Source organism: Brienomyrus brachyistius, unplaced genomic scaffold (genome assembly GCF_023856365.1).
Source record: "Brienomyrus brachyistius isolate T26 unplaced genomic scaffold, BBRACH_0.4 scaffold54, whole genome shotgun sequence".
NCBI classification, from domain to species: domain Eukaryota; kingdom Metazoa; phylum Chordata; class Actinopteri; order Osteoglossiformes; family Mormyridae; genus Brienomyrus; species Brienomyrus brachyistius.
In genome coordinates this window covers 469,254-494,394 of record NW_026042329.1, presented here as the reverse complement: position 1 = coordinate 494,394, position 25,141 = coordinate 469,254, and the positions used below count along the sequence as shown (strand labels likewise).

The 25,141-nt window shown below is 45.0% G+C and overlaps 2 protein-coding genes and 1 long non-coding RNA gene across 3 annotated transcripts in view; 1 reads left to right on the top strand and 2 right to left on the bottom strand.

Moving 5' to 3' along the window:
• Positions 1–7,786, top strand: part of LOC125724088 (uncharacterized) — a 37,678-nt gene extending 29,892 nt beyond the window's left edge. The window contains exons 2-5 of the long non-coding RNA XR_007387132.1: positions 4,559–4,641; positions 5,172–5,215; positions 5,980–6,412; positions 6,772–7,786. This is a non-coding gene — a long non-coding RNA (uncharacterized LOC125724088). The remainder of the gene's footprint in view (positions 1–4,558; positions 4,642–5,171; positions 5,216–5,979; positions 6,413–6,771) is intronic.
• The window catches only part of LOC125724024 (NACHT, LRR and PYD domains-containing protein 12-like), a 593,671-nt gene that overhangs the window by 123,114 nt on the left and 445,416 nt on the right, over positions 1–25,141 (bottom strand). Inside the window, exon 20 of the mRNA XM_049000874.1 lies at positions 652–739. Within this exon, the coding sequence (XP_048856831.1) occupies positions 652–739 (88 nt within the window). The remainder of the gene's footprint in view (positions 1–651; positions 740–25,141) is intronic.
• LOC125724029 (NLR family CARD domain-containing protein 3-like) overlaps positions 2,566–25,141 on the bottom strand; it is an 89,129-nt gene continuing 66,553 nt past the window's right edge. The window contains exons 8-12 of the mRNA XM_049000883.1: positions 6,325–6,438; positions 5,967–6,080; positions 4,885–4,945; positions 4,473–4,701; positions 2,566–4,298 (exon numbers count right to left, since the gene is read on the bottom strand). Of these exons, the coding sequence (XP_048856840.1) occupies positions 2,566–4,298; positions 4,473–4,701; positions 4,885–4,945; positions 5,967–6,080; positions 6,325–6,438 (2,251 nt within the window). The remainder of the gene's footprint in view (positions 4,299–4,472; positions 4,702–4,884; positions 4,946–5,966; positions 6,081–6,324; positions 6,439–25,141) is intronic.

Genomic DNA, 25,141 nt, shown 5'->3' with positions numbered 1-25,141 from the left:
TCACTAAAAAGAGCCGAAATTCCCATCACTAGTGCAGACTGAGGAGACGTTCAGTGTCACAGCCAGTTTGGGGAGATTACGGGTGCTGTCTTAGGACAATACTAACAAATCTCAAAACACTCATCGTATGTGCAAAAAGAACACATTTGAAGGATTTCTTTAAAGATGCACAGCTGTACCAGAATGTATTATACCCTGTTACACTCTCACACAAACACAAAGAAAATTTTATGTATTTCCACAGAAGTTCCCAGACTTTCATTTTTATTTAAGGAAGTAGTCATATTTAAACCAAAACCAGCCTCTTTTGAAACACACACACACACACACACAATCACAATAATTATGTGAATGTTATCATAATGTAGTATTAATGATATTAAGAATAAAAACATGCAAACAAACTTACATTTCTGGATCCCTGGTCTGGTCCTGCACTCTCCACTGTGGTCCACACTATAGCAGAAGCAGAATGACATAGTACTGCTGTATCCATTTATTTAATTGTTGTATTTTCTCCACATACACGAGTCTATAGCAGGACAGACACACATTCTGTACTCACTTCAGTTTCTCCAGTTTACAGCTGGGATCCTCCAGTAGAGCAGAGAGCAGCTTCACTCCTGAGTCTCCTGGGTGATTGTAGCTCAGGTCCAGCTCTCTCAGGTGTGAGGGGTTTGACCTCAGAGCTGAAGCCAGGGAAGAACAGCCTTCTTCTGTGACTCTACAGAATGACAGCCTGCAGAGAGACAGACAAAAACTCTCCAATAATTAAAAACACCTCATCCATCCATTTTCCAAACCGCTTATCCTACTGGGTCACGGGGGGTCCGGAGCCTGTCCCAGAAGCAATGGGCATGAGGCAGGGAACAACCCAAGATGGGGGGCCAGCCCATCGCAGGGCACACTCACACACCATTCACTCTCACATGCACACCTATGGGCAATTTAGCAAGTCCAATTAGCCTCAGCATGTTTTTGGACTGTGGGAGGAAACCCCACGACGACATGGGGAGAACATGCAAACTCCACACACATGTGACCCAGGCGGAGACTCGAACCCGGGTCCCAGAGGTGTGAGGCAACAGTGCTAACCACTGCACCACCATGCCGCCCTAAACACACCTCATCACTATGAATATTACTTTTAAGTAAATGTGAGACTCCAATAAATATTTCAGTAATTACTGATTACAGTGTGGAATATGCAGTAATATTGACCTCAGTATCTCCAGTTTACAGTGTGAATCCCCCAGTCCAGTAGAGAGCAGCTTCACCCCTGAATCCTGCAGATCATTGTTACTCAGGTCCAGCTCTCTCAGCTGAGAGGAGTTCGACCTGAGAGCTGAAGCCAACACTTCACAGCATGTCTCTGTGAGTCTACAGCTGTTCAGGCTGGAAAAGGAAACATGTTAAGATATAAATACATATATCACACAAACAACAAAGGTATATAAACAAACAAAGGTATATAAAATAAAATATCAAAATAAACATTTTAATTTTTCAATACAGTAAGTGAGGCAGCATATACTTCAAAAGGAACTAGACAATCCTCTGATGTTCCTCATGTTTCTCGGTATGAAGAATACTGTGAATACTTTCAATTCAAAACACAAATACCATGAAAAGTGCAATGGGTCTGGACTGGATCAATGTGCACAGATGAGCAGATTTTGGTACAATACAGGTTCTGTGAGTTTACTGTGTATTTTCACAATTTTTTGTGCATTTTCATAAGTTATACATTCCCAAAACACTTTTCTGTATTGTCTTACAGAGCCAGTTTGAATAAGGGTATGAGAGTTAATATGCTCTAAAATACATTCATTAACTGGGATATTTAAATATTTCAGCGATGTTGTTGTTTCCCTGTCATAGTCAGAAACACAAATAGTTTGTACTTGATACCAAACTGCTGTTTAATGACCTTACAGGGTGAGTTACCCTGAGACTCTGTAATATACGCATAAGTATTTTTATAAATCTCTGTGCATGTTGATGGGGGTTTGAATGTGAAGTAGAGCTTAAGTTTTTTTAAATTTTATTTTTTCTATGACTTTTGAATTGCTGACGCCATGACTGAAATCCTTATTTTCTGTGTTGCTGTACCTGAGAAGCTGTTAAATTTCCTAAACACTAATCAGGCAATTATCAATCCTCTCAGATAGGGATTAAATAGTGATGCTTTATCCATCCCCCTGATAAAATAGTGCTGTTTCCTCTCTGACCTTGCTCTCTCTGACACACACATACAGGTCAGAGTGCAGGGTTGGCCAGCATCCAGCCCCCTGAAGCTGGGGGGTAAGGGCCTTGCTCAAGGGCCCAAAACCAGCATCACTCTGCCAGTCAGGTATTTAAACTGGTGAACTTCTGACCACAAGCCCACAGAGTCCAAACCCACTGAGCCACAGCAAGAATGTTAAAAAAATATACATATCCTGCAAAATTAAAAAGAATTTCTGGGTGTCCATATAAATACACTCTAATTGTTCTGATAAGATATACAAGCAGTATCATGAATAACATCTGTACTTTTTTAGCGACAGACGTATGTAGGATCACTTACAGAGCTGTCCTAGATTTCTTGATCACAGGCAGCAGCCTCTGAAGACCTTCATCTGATCTGATGTATTTCTTCAGATCAAACACATCCAGCTCCTTATCTGACATCAGTAACACAAAGGCCAGAGCTGACCACTGTGCAGGTGAGAGGTCTGCTGCTGAAAGGCTTCCTGAACTCAGGTATCTTTGTACTTCCTCTATTAGAGAATTGTCACCCAGTTCATTCAGACAGTGGAACAGGTTGATGGTCCTTTCTGCAGATAAATTCTCCTGTATTTTCTCCTTGATGTACTGGGCTGTTTCTTCAATATTATGTAAGCTGGTTCTTGTCTGGCCCAGTAGCCTATTTAACAGACTCTTACTGGAGTCTGTTGAGAGGCCAAGGAGGAAGCGGAGGTAGAGGTCCAAGTGTCCATTCTTGCTCTTTAATGCCTGATCCACTGCAGTCTTCAGCAGATTAGCTGATGAGTTTGACAGAAACACGTATAAAGCAGCGAGATACTCCTGGATGCTCAGATGCACAAAGCAGTACACCTTCTCCTGGTACAACCCATACTCCTCTTTAAAGACTTCTGTACACACTCCAGAGTAAACTGAAGCCTCTGTGACATCAATGCCATTCTCTGTCAGATCTTGCTCATAAAATATGAGATTGCCTTTCTCAAGGTTATGAAAAGCCAGTTTACCAAGTTTTAAAAGGAATTCCTTGTCACAATTGGAGCATTTATTAAGCTGAACCTCATGTTTTCTCATATACTTGTCATTTTTTAAACTCGCCTGGAAGATCAGGAAGTGTGTGTACATTTCAGTCAGAGTCCTTGGAATTTCTCCACTGTCAGACTCACTAAACAGACTCTGAAGAACAGTGGCTGAAATCCAGCAGAACACAGGTATGTGGCACATGATGAAGAGGCTCCTTGATGATTTCACATGTGTGATAATCCTGCTAACCAGGCTCTGATCACTAAATCTCTTCCTGAAATACTCCTCCTTCTGGGCATCACTGAACCCTCGTATCTCTGTCACCTGGTGGACACACTCAGGAGGTATCTGATTGGCTGCTGCTGGCCGGGAGGTTATCCAGAGGAGAGCGGATGGTAGCAGGTTCCCCTTAATGAGGTTAGTCAACAGCATATCCAGTGATGTTTTCTTTGTTACATCAAACCAGCTCTCATTGTTCTGAAAATCTAGAGGAAGGCGACACTCATCCAGACCATCAAAGATCAACAAAACTTTGTACCTACACAGCTCCGTGGATTTAAGAGATTTCAGTTCTGGGACAAAGTGGTGAAGCAGCTCAATCAGACTGTATTCATCCTTAATCAAATTCAGGTCCCGGAAAGGAAGAGCAAATATGAAGTGAATGTCCTGGTTTGCTTTTCCTTCTGCCCAGTCAAGAATAACTTTCTGCACAGAGACTGTTTTCCCGATACCTGCGACCCCTTTTGTGAGTATAGTTCTGATAGGTGTCTCACGCCCATATAAGGGTTTAAATATATCATTGCACTTGACTGTAGTATCTTCTGTTCCCCTTTTCTTGGATGCTGTTTCAATCTGTCTCACTTCATGTTCATCATTAACTCCTCCAGCTCCTCCTTCAGTTATGTAGAGTTCTGTGTAAATCTCTTTGAGAAGTGTTGACTGTCCTTCCTTAGCTTTCCCTTCAAATACACACTGAAATTTCTTCTTTAGATTACATTTGATTGTGTGCTGACACTGCAACAGAAGATGCCCTGAAACGAAATGAGAGAAATGCACAAGTTTTTCAAAAAACATGCATTTTTTACTCATATAAGCCAATATAAATCAAATTAAATAAATGATAAACTGAAATGTAATACACATTTTTTCATAAACTATTTCCCTGTAGCAAATCAAGCACACACTGAATGAGGTACAGCTCTTACTCTTCTCCAGCATGTGAGCAAGATCATTTTGCTCCATGGTCCTCAGGATGTACTGTGTGATCTTCAGAGCTCCCTCTCTACCACAGGTCTTCTGCATCTGACCATCACTGTCCAGGTCATTGTCCTCCTCCAGCTGAGGCTCAGAGCATTCTGGGTCATTCTGATCCAGGTACCTTTTCAGCTTCATCAGCTCATCCTTCAGAAACATTTGAGCTTTTTCCTCCAGTAACTGAAATGAACAGTTACAGTTTAATTATTATCACTCCTGGCACCATATCATTTCATAATTTCACTTGTGAATTAGTTGTAAATATCATCCCTTTGACAGGATGAACTACTTATTGTACTTCTGTAGAAGATGTATGTCAATTTAAATGAAATTTTAGAAAATATACTTCAGTAATAAATGCACCTTGAAGATGGATGATAAGTCTGCTTTATGTGGATGTGAATTACATCTATTCACTCGGTCCCTGTGAATAAAACACAAATATCCATCCATTAATCCATCCATCCTCCAGCCACTTATCCAAATTTGCGGGTGGGATGGGGAGGTCTATTTCAGACAGCAGAAGGCCTAGGATAAGGGTTCACCCTGGGGGGGGGATTTTAGTCCATCACAGGGCACAGACACACAGAGGTTGTCATATGTCATGGGGAATTTAGAAAGTAGCCTAAACATGTGTTTTTGGACGGCAGGAGGAAACCCATGTGATAGAGGGAGAGCATGCAGCTGCAGACAGGTGGGATTACACCAAAGATCGGCTCTTAGCCCTGTCTTGTTTGTAATGGTGATGGACAGGCTGAGGAATGCGATGAGACAGGAGACCCCATTGACTATGATTGTCATGCCAGGCTCGTCCGATCCTCGTGTGTGCCACGCCCCCTGATTATCCACGTGTGCTTCCCCAATCATGCCCAGCTGTGCCCTGTTGTTTTGCCCTGTCTTTTCTATATCAGTCCATGTCTTGCCCAGTCTGATGTCCGTCATTGATGTTAGTAGCGTTGTGATGTCCTGTGTACCCGGTCTCCCCAATAAATCCCCAGTTTTCCCTGCCTTTTACCTGCCTGCTTCATCCTTCCCTGTCTCCTGCCTGCCAGTCTGCCTGTCCTTACCCGTAGCTCATGACTATGATGTTCACAAATAACATTGTGATCTGTAGTGAGAGGAGGGAGCAGATTGAGACGAGCCTGGAGAGGTAGAGGGATGCACTGGAGGGAAGGGGAATGAGAGTCAATAGGAGCAAGATGAAGCGCATGTGTGTAAATGAGAGGGAGGGTGGAGGAATGGAGCGGTGGCCAGAAATAGGAGCAGTGAAGGTAGATGAGATTAGTTACTTGGGGTGAACTGTCCAAAGTAATGGAGAGTGTAATAAAAATGTGAAGAAGAGGATACAGGCAGGGAGGAGTGGGTGGGGAAGAGTGATAGGAGTGATGTGTGACAGAAGCGTATCTGCAGGGGGGTGTCTTGTGTTTGTTTACATGTATATTTACCTTTGATCTGTAGGAAAACGTCTCTTTCTGAAGTAGATTTTGGGGTCCATTGACCTGTCACTCTTCATGGAAACACAGCTGGGTACAGGTGAGCCTGCTCTCTCCATCAGGACACTGTGGACAGTGAGAGGAAAAAACCTCATTGTATAAATATATTCCATATAATGTGGACAGGGTCACTTTGAAGGTGGATGAGATTAGATACTTGGGGTCAACTGCCCAAAGTAATGGAAAGTGCAATAAAAAAGTGAAGAGGATACAGGCAGGGAGGAGTGAGTGGGGAAGAGTGACAGGAGTGATGTGTGACAGAAGCGTATCTGCAGGGGGGTGTCTTGTGTCTGTTTGCATGTATATTTACCTTTGATCTGTAGGAAAAGGTTTCTCTCTGAAGTAGATTTTGGGGTCCATTGACCTGTCACTCTTCATGGAAACACAGCTGGGTACAGGTGAGCCTGCTCTCTCCATCAGGACACTGTGGACAGTCAGAGGGAAAATCCTCATTATTTAAACATAATTCATATAATTCACATTAAATCTTCAGTTGTTTAGCCTTCTGCTCTGCCTTTATGTACTTTTATATGTCAAAAAACTCATGATGCAAACAGACTTACTTACAGTTAATTTTACTATGAAATAGTCCAACCTAAAAATAAGATTCCAGTATGAAAGGTTTAGTATCATTGTCACAATCTCAGTTGCTAGACTTGCCTGTTGTTGCTTTTTATTCCTGTTTATTGATGTATTTGTTTATATATTTATTGGTTTGTTTACACTCTACTTCATTATTTGTGACCATTTCTGATAGGATGGATGATCTATTTGTTGTCTCTCGTGTAAAAGAACTGGCTGACTAGAAGAAAAAGGAGGAGAAGATGTCGAGGTCTTTTTCTTAATCTACACGTATTAACATGTTCCACACTGAGCCAGCCCTGGCTAGGATCCCTTTCTGCTTTTATATTATGGCCTGACTATAGACCCAAAGAGACATGCATGCTAGTGGGCTGTAACAATCGTTTTACCATAAATCACAATGTTCTTCACAACACGACCCTGACAGTGTTCCTGTCTTATTCCTGTTCATTTTACTCCTGTGATCACTGTCATTTTGCATAACTGATACTGATTAGAATTAAAAACACTCAATGCCACTGTCTTTCCTACAGTTATTGTGTGGAAAAGCCACAAAGAGGTTCACCATCCGGACTGTTGAATACCCAGAGTGCAGCATGGGGGTGGATCAATGATGATCTGGACTGCAATATCATGGCATTTTCTAAGTCCAGGACTTGTTTTATCTAGATGTGTGTGTCACTGCCAAGGATGACCAAACCATTCTGGAGGAAAATGTTCACCCAATGGTTCAATCATTGTACCCTGAAGGTGGTGCCATGTATCAGGATGATAATGTACCAACACACACAGAAATACTGGTGGCGTATACCGAGCCAACCTTTGTGCAGGGGAACATTAAAGCGAGCTGGAAGCACACAGTAATTATTATCTGTATGTGTAACGGGTCGGATACAGCATGGTTCCTGTATGCAAGGGGAAAAAGACCTTTAGATCCTACGCAGTTTTGGCCAGCTGTGGTTTTGGGGCCCTTCAATTACCTAGGGGGGCCTCGACCCTGTCCCCCATGGCAACCATCAGCACCCGTTTTTGGACAAAATCCTCCAATAACTATGTAGTGCTTGTTGTTAGCATCTTAGCACACTGGTTAATGGAAACTGTGTGTTTTGGGGTCTCAGGGTCCAGTTAATTACCATGAGGTTCCAAAGCTCTGTTCCCTGTTTGTGAAGACAGTCAGCAATCATTTTATTTTCAGATAAAATACAGCGGGGTGGGGGGGCGGGGTCAAAGGTTTGTGCCCAGGGGCCTGTGATTTCTTAATCCGCCAGTGTACTTGCCAATATTGCTGGCTGATATTTAAGCTTTGTCAGTATTCAAAGCACTAGTGCTAAAAAAACAACTACTGAAATAATGGAGATGATTGGATTGAATGATCAGTAATTTTCTTTTAGTGGAGGAAGACATGACATGACATGTTATTATATATATATATATATATATGTGTGTGTGTGTGTATTCAGTAGTAAATCTGGCCTGTAGGTCGACCTTTCATGTTCCGCATAATAATAAATTATGTAACATCGTTCCAATAATCTGCACTGACAAGTTAAGCAAGTTTGCCAGGCAGCCGACACGCTGGACTTGCTGGAAGGAACATTCACCATGACATGAAAACTGATAACAAGGAAGAGCTACAAGAGTTTCATACAACCGAGAGTCAGAGATTCAACTACAAGTAGGTAGTAAACAGGTACATGGGGGATGGGGGGTGTCCTGCCATTTAGCCTGAATGACTGAATTTAAAGTGCCTCCCTTTTGAGGTCCTGACTGCTCCTTTCCAATCACTCAATTAAAAATCACCCACCCATTGAATTTTGTTGATTGCATGAAGTAAAGTTAACATTTGATACTTTACCATCAAAGCCATTATTTCACTTGAGATCCACCGTGAGTGTATTTTTAATGCTGCTTCTTTTAATTTATATACAGGTATAAAAATAAAGGTGTGAGACCTGCCATTTCTACTGTATTTTCTGTTTTGACCTTTCACTCTCACACATAAGTCCACACATTATCAAAACCTGCCTTACAATAAATTTTATTTTTAGATTAGACAAAGACCTCTGCTGAACAAATCTATGTTGTTTTAACTGAATTGCTGAGAGAAAAAAACACAAAATAATATTTTGGGCTTTGGGGTTGAGGTTCGCTGTTTTTATTGGCCTATCTGAGTCGTACTTTTTTTTGTCCAAATTACACAGGGATCTGCGTGAGCTACAAGTTAGAATTTATTTATATAATTATCCTACATAGCTGATAGTTATACATTTTATAGTCAGGCACGTAGCTATAATACAGGCTTGAACACCCGTACCTGCTGAGAAATTTGTTTGAGAAATTTGCCGATCAGACACCAGTTCTGTCAAATCTCACGAGACAATCAAGGAACCTCACCCCTGAAAATAAGCCGAAAATAAGCCAACTGTCAAAGTGAGATAGAGAAATCAAGCCCAATACACACGACCACATGGATCACAGTCAGTCCTGTTTGCCATATTATGTGTACATATAACATACATACAACAGTAACTCCAGTAACTGCAATACTGCAGACCTGGTTCTAAAGTCTTAATTCATCAATGTCTTTTGTTAGTGTGACAGTAAATGATTCCTTATGGCCATGAACACAATATGGCTCTTTGTAGCACATTTTGCAAATTATTGGAAACTGAACTCATTAATATCCCAACACAAAGAAAATATCTGAGAGATGCAAAATCTGCTGAAAGGGGCTGAGTGCAGTGGCTGAGTGCAGTGCTTTTCAAACCAGTCATGGGGACAGAGCGCGTTTCTGCTCCCTCTCAGCTCTCGATCACACCTGTACCAGGTAATAATCCAGCTTCCCCATAGTACCTGTAACATTACATCACCGGCGCCGCCACTGTATATAAGTGTGTCATACATGCTTATTTTATTATTAATTGTATCTTTTAAATATAATCTTACCTTGCGATAGAAAATGTCTTTATATTATTCCAGAATCTTATCCGTGTTTCTTGACAAAACGGAGACTCCAGTTTTATAATACTTTCACTTTTATTTACTGACAGCAGGAAATAATCACCTTCATACTAAACGTGGGAGTGGTTTAACCAGAAATAGACACGGACTCGTGACACGGCGTAGGATTTTTGGGGATATTATCCGTGTCACAAGTAACAATAAGAGAAAGGGGACAAACTCCCTCCGCCACCTAATTCTGTCATACGCACATTTTGCGTTATATTTGTACATATATGTCGCGATACTGCAGTGACACTTAAATCATTAACATACTCATAAAATGCATTATCTTAATCACGATTCATTATTCACCGTCGCCGTCTTAGAGCTGCTTTACACAGGTCCCTCTTTCTATTTCCATTACTTGTTTTGTTTGTGCAGGATTACGGGCGGTTTTAAATTATTACATTTTCTATTGCGAATCAGTGCTGAATGATTTTAATACATTAGACGCTGAAACTCGCGGGAAGCGTAAAGTGGCTTAATATCCTACAACAACATCCACTGAAAACTAAATATCTCTCACGCTTAGCTGGTCTCAAGTACATTCTGTTACCAAATGCATGGGACAGTAATCCAGGGCTAGTCAGGGACGGATTACAGACCGGGCCAGCGGGTTCCGCTGCCCAGGGGCCCTTGGGGTGCAGGGGGCCCGTGGGGCCCCTAGCCGAAAACAATTTGCAACGCTTATCAACAATGTATTTTTGTTGTTTGTCTATTTTAGAGGGCCTACATTCTTTGATCCTCTGCCTACAAGGGCCCCTGACCCTATAGGGAGGGCGTTTGGCTGCCAAGGGCCCTTGAATTGTGGTGGTTGTGGTGGTGGTGCTGGTGGTGGGGGCTCGCGAACGTTTTGCCCAGGGGCCCACACAACCCATAATCCGTCCCTGGGGCTAGCTAACCCTCTCCTGTTATATGGAGGACCAGTGACATCAGTGTGTATCACTGAAGGGGCAGTAAAGTGATCCGCTCCATTGAGAGAAGACGCTCTGAGTTGACAAAGCTGATCAGAGATCAGGAGAAGGTTGTAGTGAGTCAGGCTGAAGGAGACATGAAGAGATTGAAGCAGGATATTGATGAACTGAAGAGGAGACACTCTGAGCTGGAGCAGCTTTCACACACAGAGGATCACATCCATTTCCTCCAGGTAACAGAACAGCTACTTTGGCAATAAGAAAACCAGAGCATTCAAATGGATGCATGTTCTCATTTGTATTTCAGCTAGTCTGTCATTGGTCAGATGTTAATGGTCCTATTAATTAGATGCCATACACATTTGTTTTGATGAAGCTGTTTAATCAGACTGTGTGTCTGTAGAGGTTCCAGGGTCTTCCTGTCACCCCTGAGGCTGGATTTGAACCCAGAATCTCCGTCAGTCCACGCTGCTCTTTTGAGAACATGAGGAAGGTGGTTTCTGAGCTGAAGGATCAACTGGAGAATGTTTGCAAAAAGAAAATGGCAGAGATCCATCATACAGGTTGATAAATACAAACATTTCTCAGTCTGTTCTTGTTATTATACACCATGCAGAGAGAGTGTGCAGTACAGTCAGCCTCACGTTGGTGTGACCAAGTCAGTTTCTGTTTCCAATAAGACTAAATCTTTATGAAAACCTGTGAGCTCTAAATTCTACAGGCTGCAAAACCCAGATCACATGATTTTCTTCTACATTACAGAATCCAAAAAAATCTGTATTATGTGTAACTTACCATGATTTGCAGTTTGTTAAAATGCCTTATATTGTCCCTCATAATGATAATACACAGTGAGTGAAGTCCATCTCCCACAAGTAAATTCCATTTACTCACATCCCTGTTTCTCTCTGTCTCCTTCTAGTTACCAAAGACACCGTCCTACCAGTATTAGTGCCCAGGACGCTTCTCTCTCCCTGTATGAGGTGGAGTGTGTTTTATTGTGTTTTACTGTATTTAATTTTCTTCTGCGAGTGGAGCTTCTCTTTCTCTCTTTCGCTGCCTCCTGGTCTTTTACATTTACATGAGCTGTTTACATCAGGTATCTTTGAATGCATTTGCAAAGTAACTGCTGACGTTTAATATAATTTTGTTATGTCATTCCTCTGAGACATTCATGTTGAGAATATTATCATATATTCTATATATATATAGTGATTACAGAGAGAGGATCGCAGTGCAGAGATGGGTATAATGAAACTGACACAAACCAGAAATGCAGGTACAAAAGGTCGTTAATGGGAAGGCAATCAGTGAGGTGACCAAATCCTTAGAATCCTGGGGATGGTGATCGGTGTAGGTGGGACCGTGCCGGTGCGGCTTGGCACAGGTGTGGTTGGTCCAATGCGGGCGTGACAGACACAGGTGCTGTGAAAGTCAGCTCTCAGCTGGCAGTGTCAGTTATGTCTAGTACATTTCATACAAGCTCAGTGATGCCACATAAACCAGTAAAATGTCAATTTTTGACTTACTCATGTCAACAAAGGTACTGAATAACCCTGTCAGGGTTAAACCATCAGCTGAGGATTTTCTCATAGAGGAACCTAAACAGCAGAGGTGACCGGACGTCCCAGCAAGCATTCGGAGAGTCTAAGTGAATTCTCTGCATATTGGCAGTGTGGTCATTTAACATGACTTCATGACTTAATGTCAGATCCTTTATTCCATATGTGGGTGTTTGTGTGTCCTGCAATGGACTGGCATCCCGTCCAGGGTGTCCCCCTGCCTCGTGCCCTGTGATGGACTGGCATCCCGTCCAGGGTGTCCCCCTGCTCTCTGCCTCCTGGGATAGATTGCAGTCTGTATACTATGGGATCTAACATTATAACATTACATTATGGGATCTAACACATTCCTGTGTATTTGTTCTCATATTTGTAAAACGGCAGGTAAAGGTTCAGATGAAGAAGCAGCTGATTGGACAGTAAGGCCTGGTCTATCGTCTCGGGTGACACTGGGCATCCAGTATTGAATTTGGACATCACTCACACGGGGCTATTCTACTTATAAGAGGGTAAAATTATATAAAAATTTCAGGATATTATCATGTAACCTTTTGTGCAGTAGAAACAGACCCACATTACAAGTATGTGTCTGTCTGTGTCCTGTTCAGGAAATGTAATTAAATATGATCCAGAAGATCATGAATGTAATATCTAGGTGTTTATGTGTTCCCTTTGTTTTGTAGAAGCTTTGAAAGAACTGGAATATTATAAATATTTAAGTGAAAACAATAGTATTCTGCAGAAGGAGAAATTTTCATGCTAATTTAAAAACTATGTGGTTTTTGGTTTAGGTGCATGGACAGCTGGGTATGTAGGGGGCGCTAGTGCATGCCAGGTTGGGACAAGGTTCCAAGGGACTGTCTCACCCTGCTTTCTAAAAAAAAGTTGTCACTTTGGATTTCGTCATAACCTTTTAAAAACTGCATCCAAAACTGGTGCTTTAAACTCTTCCGTGACACAGTTGAAAGGAAGCTGTACAATGTTATTTTTTTCGTACAGAGCTGTACTACTCAGACTATATGGTAAGCCAACACACCTGCGGAGGTATCGACTTATGTAATGGGCACATCATACACCAGCAAAGGCCAGAGGATTGCATCAGACATATTGATATACCCAAGAATTGAATTTCCCAGGCAGGACGTTAAAGAGTTTACCCTGCTAGCTCCCTTAGTACAAAGTCATTCTAATTTCTGATTGACCCCCATGTGTGAATGGAGCAGGAAATTGTCCATAGCGTTTGTGTTAATGATGTTTCTGTTCTGCCACAGGCACAAAATTGGAACAGTACAAACATTGAATGGCAAAGAAGACCCCAACGAATAGAGGTAACTGGAGAGACGATGAGATTTGGGAATTTCTGTCAGTAACTTCTATTGCCGTCTTCGATGTGCTGTAAACAAAATACTGTGATTTCCGCAGTGTACCCCACCCTGCAATATGCTGCCTAGGATGGCAATCCTCTCCTGCATCCTCGTTACTCCACCTTTCGATGCTCTGGGAGAATCATCAGCTTCCCCTGTTTTCCCTCCTTTTTCTGAGCCAGGGGAGTTTGTTCTTTGATATCTCCTAAATGGCGGCGTCCTTCCTCTGCTCAAAGTGCTCCATGCCTATTGGACTCTTATCCAAACAAGACGGTGGCCATTTTGAACACGAGATTCACACTAAACTACTGTGTTTTATTATTCCAAGCAAAGTTAATTAATGAAACAACTATGCAAGTTCAATTGACCTTGAAATGAAACATTATAAAAACAGTAACGAAATAGCCTAAAAACTGCCTGACTACACTCACCCATTCTGACATTTACCCCCCAAAGTGAAATCTGCCCCTTTACTTTGACTAGACACAGCCCCTCCTTAAGCGTAAAGACAATAATAAACATATTCATAATTCAACATTCCTATCAAAATGAATCAATCCTATATTATTAAATCCTTTGAAATAAACCTTTGGATGCTATTTACATGTTTACTTTTTTTACATATGTACATGTGCGTCTATTTCAGAATGACTATAAATATCTTTGCAGTGTGAGTGAAAAGTTTGGAAACAAAAAAAATTATTATTTAGATGCTCAGTGTATCAGTGATATAACTGACATAATTTTGCAAGAGGCCAATAGCTCATTACCAGAGGAAGAAGAGGGAGGTCAGAGTAAGAATCCACCTTTCCACTGTGTTCAGGGGTATATCTGTATTACTGCAATGCCACTGTGAGTGTTTTGTGGGTCACATTGTGGCTGATAATCTTATTCCTAAATTGTGTGGATTAAAAGGAAGAAACTTAAACTAAAGTAAATCAAGATTCCGGAGTACCCAGAGGAAACCCCACGGTCACATGGGGAGAACATGCAAACGCCACACACATGTGACCCAGGCGGAGACTTGAACCCGGGTCCCAGAGGTGTGAGGCAACAGTGCTAACAACTGCACCACCATGCCGCCCCTTAACAGATACCACTCTGCCTGAGGCTTGAACCAGCGACCTCCTCGATCACAGGCACGGTCACTCAGCGTGTCGTGCCACCATCCATCCTCCTTTATTTTTCACTACTTGTGTAATTATTTATTTAGGTAATAAAGACTTAGTTTGGCTCTTAATGATTCTTCTGCTTTGTTTTAACAGGGGTAAGAGAGACACCGTTTGCTAATTAGCTTGCCGATTTTCAGGTATAGCAGTTCAGTTTTAGTAAATTAATGAAAAGAAATTTTTATTCTTGCTTGCATTTTGATCATTTAATCTAACGTATGTTACTAAAGTGATTTATTATGTTTTTTGTTTTTAACTCTACGAATACAGACGCTCCTCTACTTACGAACGTTCAACTTATGAATTTTCAGACAAACGAACGAAGAGGACCGTAAGTCCAAATTGTGTTCATTGGGATCCCGTTTCCTGTCCGCAACATCAATTTTTTTTCTGCGCGCTAATTCCGCCTAGTACGATTTCTGGCCGCTACTCCCGCCGTGCAGTAGCGTAGCGTGCGTACTCCCAGCATCCTAGTTCTTTGTACATGCATATGATGTTGAACAACGAGTCACGAACATTTCAGGTCAAGAATGGCCGTTCGAAACGCATCTCATTCATAAGTAGAGGAGCATCTGTATTCCTTTCTTTCTCAGTTATGTCTCCCATCTCCTTTTACATGGCTATTATTTATGCTGATTTAATCTAATCGTGTTAGTTATGTTCATTTGTATTAAAGTGCATTTAATTGTATTATATGACTTATGTTACCAAGTTATTATTTGAGCAGCGCTGAACCAGGACATTAATAGGATATAATAGGAAGCCTTCATTGTCAGTCTACAGGTAGCAAATACAAAATATAGACAGAAAAATATAAAATGTACATATAAGGGGAGGGGAAAAGCCCCCCAAATCATCAGAATTACATTTCATTACATTTTAATCAGAGAGAAAACAAACATTTTGCATGTTTGTTCAATTTTCCGAACCCAGTCATTTATTTTTGTCTAACATACGTCACACTTCCGAGTAAAAAGGATTATACAGGTTAAAAAGCAGAGATTTTACCTTTTTGCCACGGAGAAGCAGCGACATGTGACACTCTGATAAGGTAAAAATGATTCCTCCAGCACACAGTGAGCTATCCCAGCATGCACAGCGACATGGAGGAGTTTGGATAAACCCAAAACCCTGCACAGAGGGGTTCAGTAAATGAGGAGGTGAAGCTGTATAGGAGAGTCAGTCCATCAGAGGAGACTCTGTAGAAGGACAGAGTACCAGCCGCCCAGTCCAGATACACTCCTACTTTGCGGGAGTCTGAGGGCTTTATGGGTATGTCAGTCTCTTTCTTATTGTGCCAGACAGAGTAACTGTCAGGAGAGCAGAACAGCATCCATGATTTGTCATTGTATCCAAGCTTACAGTGAGCACTGCGTCCTTTCCTATCGAATCCTTTATAAGTTACTCCTATTTCAGCTCCTTCTCCACTCCACTTAGTCTCCCAGTAACAGCGACCAGTCAGACTCTCTCTGCACAGAACTTGGTACCATCTGTCAAATCTGTCTGGATGATCAGGATATGGCTGCTCTGCCCCCCATGTCACCTTCCTGTTCCCCTCTGACAGAGACAGGTATCTGTGTGCTGTGTTGGGGTCCAGCGTTAGCTGGCAGGAGTCTGTAGGCAAGAGAAAGAGCGATTAATCCCATGACGAAGCCCAGCATCTCCATCATTATCACCGTCACACCTCATACACTCACTAACACAGAACTCGCTCCAATACACACATTTTATTCCCAATATACTCATGTAGCCGCCCGAGTCTGCGGCGCTCCGGCTGCCCCCTGCGCTGTGAGACACGCCGCGCTGAGAGACTCGCTGGGGACCCAAATGCATGTTAGCCTGAAAGCTATTATTCTGTACGATACATAAAATATAAAAACGAAGCAGGAATTCAAGTATGTAAAATACGGCAGGAAATGTCGGATGAACGCGCGGCGCCGGCGGGAAGACGGGGCGAAATGCTGCGCGTGCTAAAATAACAGGCTTAATTACAGGTAACTGCGATGGGCTGGCCCCCCATCCTGGGTTGTTCCCTGCCTCGTGCCCATTGCTTCCGGGATAGGCTCCGGACCCCCCGCGACCCAATAGGATAAGCGGTTTGGAAAATGGATGGATGGAATTACAGGTAAATAAAATTATAAACAGCATTCATCAAACATTCATCAAACAAGTTAAACATGAAATTGTACCCCAAAGACTACCACTAAAAGTTAATTTGTCTTTCCTTCGAACCACTTGAGACACATCCCTCCCTCCAGTGATGTGTCGGTCGCGAACAAGCCGCTCAAAAGATCTGGATCCGGACCGAGAGACATTTCATGAAGTAAAACGTCTCCGCAGCTCAGCGCTCCATGCTGCTCTGACTGTGACTGAAGTTTGTGTTAAAGGCGGGCGAGCCGCGCGACAGCTCACGTGACGAGTCAGACAAGGTTCATACAATCAGGTTAAACGGAGGGAGGGGCTTGGGGTGCGCGTGCTGACGGTGTACAAGTACAGCAGGAGGGAGGGAGAGGAGGAGGAGGAGAGAAAGAGAGGGAGTGTGGTGCGCGAATAGTAGGCAAGATGAATGATAGTCGGAAATTCTCATCACTAGTGCAGACTGAGCAGACATTCAGTGTCACAGCCAGTTTGGGGAAGATTACGGGTGCTGACTTAGGACAATACTAACAAATCTCAAAACACTCATCGTATGTGCAAAAAGAACACATTTGAAGGATTTCTTTAAAGATGCACAGCTGTACCAGAATGTATTATACCCTGTTACACTCACACAAACACAAAGGATATATAATGTATTTCTACAGAAGTTGCCAGACTACTGTTTTTATTTAAGAAAGTAGTCATCTTTAAACCCAAATCAGCCTTTTAAAAAAAGAACAAAAGCATATGTAACCTTGGGCTGCAAGGTTACGTAACCCCGACTACGCCACCAGAGGCCCTGCCCCTCAGGACTTCAAATTAACCCCACGACTTCCCTTTGCATGAACACACAGAGACGCATATCCCAGAATTAAAACAGTTTATTAACAATAATTTAAAAATTAACCCTCCCAGTCAGTAAACAATTACCAGCATATGACACCACTAAAACACACAAACGGGGTTGAGAGCAAAACACAGGTGCTGGTGGTCCAATACTATAATCACGCCTTAACCCCTTAGCCAGCCAGGGAAGGTGCTTACCTGGAAGAAGAAAAAGAAGAAAGGGGAAACACCACACACATACACCCCAAGGGCACACATATCCAAGTGGGAGTTAATATCAAAATCACAGCAAACCACATCCTGGAGTTAATACTTCTCACTCACCCCACATTCACTCCATGCAGTGCAAGAATACAACCTCCAACCCCCAAACTCCAGCACCACATTCACTGGCTCTCCGCTGTAAATGGGGAAGAGACTAACCTACCCTCCAGACCTCCTACTATACCAGCCAGCACCCAGTTAGCCCCGGTAACCACGCCCCCCCCCCTTATTCACAACAATGCCAGTACAACGCACAAAATCTTACAAAACGAAATCAACAACAGGCAAAACAGCAGTGACCAGCTCCTGAGCATCAGCATAGACCCGGACACACTTGTCACCCCAAACCCAGCCTAGGAAGAAGATCAACAGTCCTTACATACCCGGAAGAGAACAGAAATGCACTCAGCCACCCCGTCCAACCCCTATTACTCATTACCTTATGCCGCAGCCGGGACACGGAACCAACCGCTCACCACCATTTCCGTCGCTCGCAGAAGTATCGCGGCAGCAATCGAACCTCCCCCACTAGCGGCTTCCCCCCGCTTTTATCCACGCTGATCCCAATTCATTGGGTGTACCGCCGTTTTGACCCAATTAAGACGCCATCATGAACCGCCCCCCATTTACCTAATCAGCGTCTCATACATACCGCCGGATACGGGATCCGCAGATGATGTCATCCCTAGCGATCACCGGTTACATTCTACCCCCTCCATTTGAATCGACGTCCCGTCGATCCCACTCCCGTAGCCACCCCGGGAGACAGACAAGTCAATCCCTCGAAGCCCTAAGACTCCCCTCTGAGGGTTCCCATGCCAAACCCAGTGCCCCCGAGGTTACAGCCCCAATGCTAGTGCTCACCACAGAAGCTGGAAGGCGATGTGGATTAGAATGTTGCCCCGCCGTTACCCGAGTGCTCCGGCGCAGGGCTCCAGCCTCAACCCTGGCAGATGGACTATCCAGGGACCAACCACCTCCTCCTGCACCCGAGCTAGGGTCCTCAACCCCAAGGTCAACTTCCTGTACCCCAGTGGAACAGGGCCTAGGCAGTGCCCTTGTCGACTCCCCCTCAGACCCCCCTGGCACAGTCACGATCACCCCCGAAACTGACCCTTCATCATAATCGGCCATGTCTAGCCGGCAAGGATCCCCAAGCCCCAGTCCCCTGGGTTCCTCCCTGGGCCCCGGGGACGGATGCCTGCTCTGCAGAACACACTTCATCATGATCCGGTGTACCTGCTGTACCTGTTCCAAATCCTGAAGGGGTGCCACAGTATACACTACTCCCCCAGGCGCAGGCGCTCGCAACACTTGGTACACCACTGGGGACCAAACATCCTGGATTTTATTCCGGCCCCGCACTGAATGGTTACGCAAATGCACCAATTGACCCACCTCCAAAGGTGCACACAGGGCCCTTGAATCATGCCTTGCTTTCCGATGGTCGGCGGCACGTTTCAACTTCCCCTGGACGCTACTAAATGCCACCTCCAGGCGCCTCTGATGTTCTTGCACCCACTCACACATCATACCCCTCCACGGGTCCGACCTCCTACCCAAGAGAAAATCCACTGGTAACTGAGGTTCCTGACCAAACATCAGGAAGTGTGGAGACTCACCAGTAGTCTGATGTAGGGTTGTGTTATAACTAAACACCAACTGTGGAAGATACTGTGGCCAGTGGCTCTTCTGTTCTGTCGACAGGGTGCGTAATAAGTTATGCATTGTGCGATTGAAGCGCTCGCACTGACCATTCCCTTGTGGATGATAAGGGGTAGTGCGAGTCTTCTGGATGTTATACAGATCACACAATTGATGAACAATCGCACTCTCAAAACACCGACCCTGATCAGAATGGAGCCTTGCTGGAACTCCAAAACGATAGAACCATTCCCTGAGGAGAACACCAGCCACCGTAGAAGCTCACTGATCCCGAGTGGGTATAACCTGCGTGAACTTGGAAAATACATCAGTTAATACCAACACTTGTTCCAACCCATCCCTAGAGGGCTCCAAAAATGAGAAGTCTATGGCTAACACTTCATTTGGCCTATTTGCTAGCAAATGGCCCATCGGTGCTCGTCCCTGTGTCTGAGAAGACTTAGCGAGCATACAACGCTCACACTGCTCACACCATTCCCTAATGTCCTTGGCCATCCCTGGCCAAAAACACCTCTGGCGGACCAAAGCCGCTGTCCGCTCGTTGCCCTGATGTCCCTGGGCATCATGCAACTGGTACAACACCTCTCTCATTAAAGATGCCGGGAGTAGGAATTGCAACCACCCCTCTCCCCCATCCGGCCTAAAGACCCTACGGTGCAGGAGACCATCTGCCACTGTGAGGCGGTCCCACTCCCGCAACAACAGTCGTGCGGCAGGCAACAAACCCTCTCGTTCCGCTTGACTCGGCTTACGTCCTGTCTCCCAAAAAGGAAGAACAGCACTAATGGTAGGATCCATCTCCTGAAGCTTCCTCAACTCAGCCGAGGAACGCTGCGGGAGCACTGTCATAGCTGATTGCGTCACCGGTGGCACCCTTCCTGAAATGGCCTCCTGTAGAGGGGATGGCAACACACCTTCCGGGAACAGGGATACCAAACTCTCAGAATTAAGCTCTAGTTGTTGCCGTGACAGCGCATCAGCATTTCTATTCGTCCTGCCAGGCCTATAGCGAACCGAAAAATTAAACGCTGCCAGCTCAGCCACCCACCTCTGTTCAGTGGCCCCCAACTTGGCAGTGCTCAGATGGCTTAAAGGATTATTATCGGTCCACACTACACACTGCTGGCCCCATAAATATTCCCGGAATTTGTCGGTCATTGCCCACTTCAACCCCAAAAATTCCAGCTTCATAGAACTGTACTTCCTCTCAGCTGGATTGAGGCTCCGGCTAGCATAGGCCACAGGACGCACCTTTCCCTCCTGCTCCTGTGAAAGCACAGCCCCTAGTCCATGATGACTAGCATCCACCTCCAAGATGAAAGGCAGAGAAAAGTTTGCAAAAGCCAGAGTCGGAGCATTAATCAGTTGTACCTTCAGCTGCTGGAAGCTCTCCTCGCATCCGTCTGGCCACACCTCCGCCAACCTCAATTTCTGGCCCCTACGACCCCTACCCCCCCTTGTTCTGCTACCAGGCGATGTAGGGGGCCCGCCAGTCTTGCAAATCCCTCTACAAAACGGCGATAATAACTGGCGAAACCCAGGAAAGACCGCAATTCCTGGATGTTCCTTGGCCTAGGCCAATTTGCTACTGCAGACACCTTCTCCGGGTCAGTAGAGACGCCATCACGGGAGATCCGATGGCCAAGGTAGCGCACCTCCTTCCCAAAAAAGCAACACTTCTCTAAATTAGCCTTCACTCCCTCCCTCTGTAGTTGTCCCAACACCAACTCCAGACGCTTCAGATGTTCACCTGCATCAGAGGAAAAGATGATAATATCATCCAAGTACAACCATAAAGACTGCCCATTCTGATCCCCAAAAATCCGTTCCATCAATCGCTGGAATGTACTAGGCGCATTACACAACCCAAAGGGCATTCTATTAAACTCGAATAGCCCAAAGGGGGTACAAAAAGCTGTCTTCGGACGATCACTCTCGGTTACAGGGATTTGATGGTATCCACTCGACAAGTCAATAGTGGAAAACCACTGAGCCCCGGATAGAGAGTCTAATGTCTCCTCGATGCGAGGCAGGGGAAATGCATCCCTACGGGTTTTGCTGTTCAACTGCCGATAATCCACACACATCCTCAAGCGGCCATCCTTCTTTTTCACCAGCACAATGGGAGAGGCAAAGGGGCTGCAACTTTCCCGAATAACTTGACTATCTAACAATTGATGAATATGAGCCCTCACAGCCTCATAATCCGACGGGGGGATACGTCTAAACCTTTGTCTGACCGGCTTATCATCCATAAGGGGAATATCATGTGACAGGAGCGTAGTACATCCCAAGTCACCCTCCGATGACGAAAACACTCCAGCATATTGCCTCAACACACCCCTAACACGTTCCTGCTCTACCGAGGGCAATACTGACAGGTCAAGTCCCTGAATTTGCTCCAACACTGAATGGTAAGTACCCATATGGGCATTCACAGAAAGGGTTACCCCACCCAAGGTACTCTCCTCCCCAAGGGGCTGATCTACCGGCCCCACCTTCTCTGTCACCCCGGGAGGCAGACTTACTACTTGGGCCTGTGTCACTATACCCACTGGACAGCGTGGATGAAGAGTGGCCATAGTTTTGTGGACATTCAAAATGGGAACATACACAGTCCTCTTGGTTACTCTGAGGAAAGCCGGAAGGGGCAACAAACTACTTGGAAGCTGCCGAGCGGCACTGGTGGGCTCAAATAAAACTTCCCCTAAAGCCCCACCCAGCTTTTCGGCACAGGTTGCTGCCACAAATTTAACTGTTCCCCCAGGTATATAAATAGCCTTTCGTCCTCTTACTTTTACCAATCCCCTGGAGGGAGGATCATTAACAGGAGCTTGCTGGCAAAACTGGAACGCCTCCTTCCACTGTTGAGCCTCTAGGCCAATGGTGGAACCATCAAAGAGAGCTGAACCATGCTGGACAAATAATTCAGTATAACATTCCCTGATCACATTCATCCCCAGCACCCCTGGTGTACTAGAGCCACCTGACCCGGGAGGATCCCTAACCACCAACCAGCCCCTCTTTGGTAGATGTTTACCCAAAACCTCAACTGCCAACTCAACATAACCCACATAAGGTATTTCAAGACCATTTGCCGCCTGTAAATGCAACCAATTACACTCCTTCAATTGGCCCTGCATATGCTCCCGGAAGAGACTCTCCGGTAGTGTTGACACCATTGACCCTGTATCTAACAAACACTTCACCCCTACCCCCCCTACTTTAACAGTTACTGTAGGGCACTGGCCTACCAATGAGGAGATGGCCTGACTTACCGGGGTAGGCCGACAGGAGCCAATGTTGCCCCCTTCCAATGAGTGGCTCAGCACATTGGAGGGGCCTAGTTTTCCGGAGGCTGGGACGCAACACCGGCCTGGCCAGCAGAAACCCGGAAACCTGACAACTCAACCCGTTCATTATCACACTCCCGTGCATAGTGGCCTGGCTGCTGACATCTACGACAAATAACAGTACCGGAGCGACTCGGGCCCCTCGGCTGCTGCGAACCTGATAGAGCCGAAACACTTTTGGTCAGGAAATTCAATTGCTCCTGGTGTTTTAGCAACATTCTCTTTAGCTCTGCTAATTCTACACCAGTAGGTGCAGGAGGTAAAGACTCAACCTTAGGTGGGGGTCGAGTGTAATGCATAGCACACAGTGAGGGCACAGAATGACTCCTACCCCTCCCACATTCACTGGGCCTCCCCTCCCGCTCCCATCGGATGGCTTCGGCCCGAACATCAAGCATGGACAACTGGGGGGCCTGGCGGACAAAACGCTTCAACTCCCTACGCAGAGCTGGATCATACACATACTCCACAAACTGATCACGCAACAACATATCTGAATTAGGGACAGAATCAGGAGCACGTTGTAACACTTTATCCATCAATGAACAAAGAGCATGAGAATATTCCTGCAATGATTCCCCTTCATGTTGTTTACGTGAAAAGAAACCCTCCTGTAACTCAACATAGGACTTAGCACAACCATACAAGTCCTTCAAAATGGCAACTATCACAGCAGGGTCCTCCCTTTCAGCCCTACTCCGATACCGAATTTCAGCCTTAGCCTCCCCATCTAGATGATCATACATAAAATAAGCTTCCTCCAATCCATTCAGATGTCGGGCCCTCACGCTAGCCTTTACCTCCTCCAACCATTCATCCACCCCAATCCCAAAAGTTCCCCGAAACACCGGGCACCTCCGCTCCCTGGGAATATACAACCGTTCCATCCCAGTATTAACCAAATGCCCGTCAGTCCTCGCCGATGACCCGCTGGTGCTTGGCTGTACGGTGGTATGCTCCCGCCGAAGGTGTTCATTCTCGGCCTGCAGCTGTTGCACCAAGTCCTTAAGTCCTTGAACCTCTTCAGACATGGCTCCTCCCCACACTGCAGGATATAACACAATTCCAGCCCCAGCTGGTACAGGTAATGTCCCTCGATGGGCCACTGCTGTTTTGCCTCAAATCAATCCACTAATAACCCACCAAAAACTGGAATACTTGTCTCTGGTAAGAAGATGCAGAATCCTGCCGACTACGCCAGATTGTAACCTTGGGCTGCAAGGTTACGTAACCCTGACTACGCCACCAGAGGCCCTGCCCCTCAGGACTTCAAATTAACCCCACGACTTCCCTTTGCATGAACACACAGAGACGCATATCCCAGAATTAAAACAGTTTATTAACAATAATTTAAAAATTAACCCTCCCAGTCAGTAAACAATTACCAGCATATGACACCACTAAAACACACAAACGGGGTTGAGAGCAAAACACAGGTGCTGGTGGTCCAATACTATAATCACGCCTTAACCCCTTAGCCAGCCAGGGAAGGTGCTTACCTGGCAGAAGAAAAAGAAGAAAGGGGAAACACCACACACATACACCCCAAGGGCACACATATCCAAGTGGGAGTTAATATCAAAATCACAGCAAACCACATCCTGGAGTTAATACTTCTCACTCACCCCACATTCACTCCATGCAGTGCAAGAATACAACCTCCAACCCCCAAACTCCAGCACCACATTCACTGGCTCTCCGCTGTAAATGGGGAAGAGACTAACCTACCCTCCAGACCTCCTACTATACCAGCCAGCACCCAGTTAGCCCCGGTAACCACGCCCCCCCCCCCTTATTCACAACAATGCCAGTACAACGCACAAAATCTTACAAAACGAAATCAACAACAGGCAAAACAGCAGTGACCAGCTCCTGAGCATCAGCATAGACCCGGACACACTTGTCACCCCAAACCCAGCCTAGGAAGAAGATCAACAGTCCTTACATACCCGGAAGAGAACAGAAATGCACTCAGCCACCCCGTCCAACCCCTATTACTCATTACCTTATGCCGCAGCCGGGACACGGAACCAACCGCTCACCACCATTTCCGTCGCTCGCAGAAGTATCGCGGCAGCAATCGAACCTCCCCCACTAGCGGCTTCCCCCCGCTTTTATCCACGCTGATCCCAATTCATTGGGTGTACCGCCGTTTTGACCCAATTAAGATGCCATCATGAACCGCCCCCCATTTACCTAATCAGCGTCTCATACATACCGCCGGATACGGGATCCGCAGATGATGTCATCCCTAGCGATCACCGGT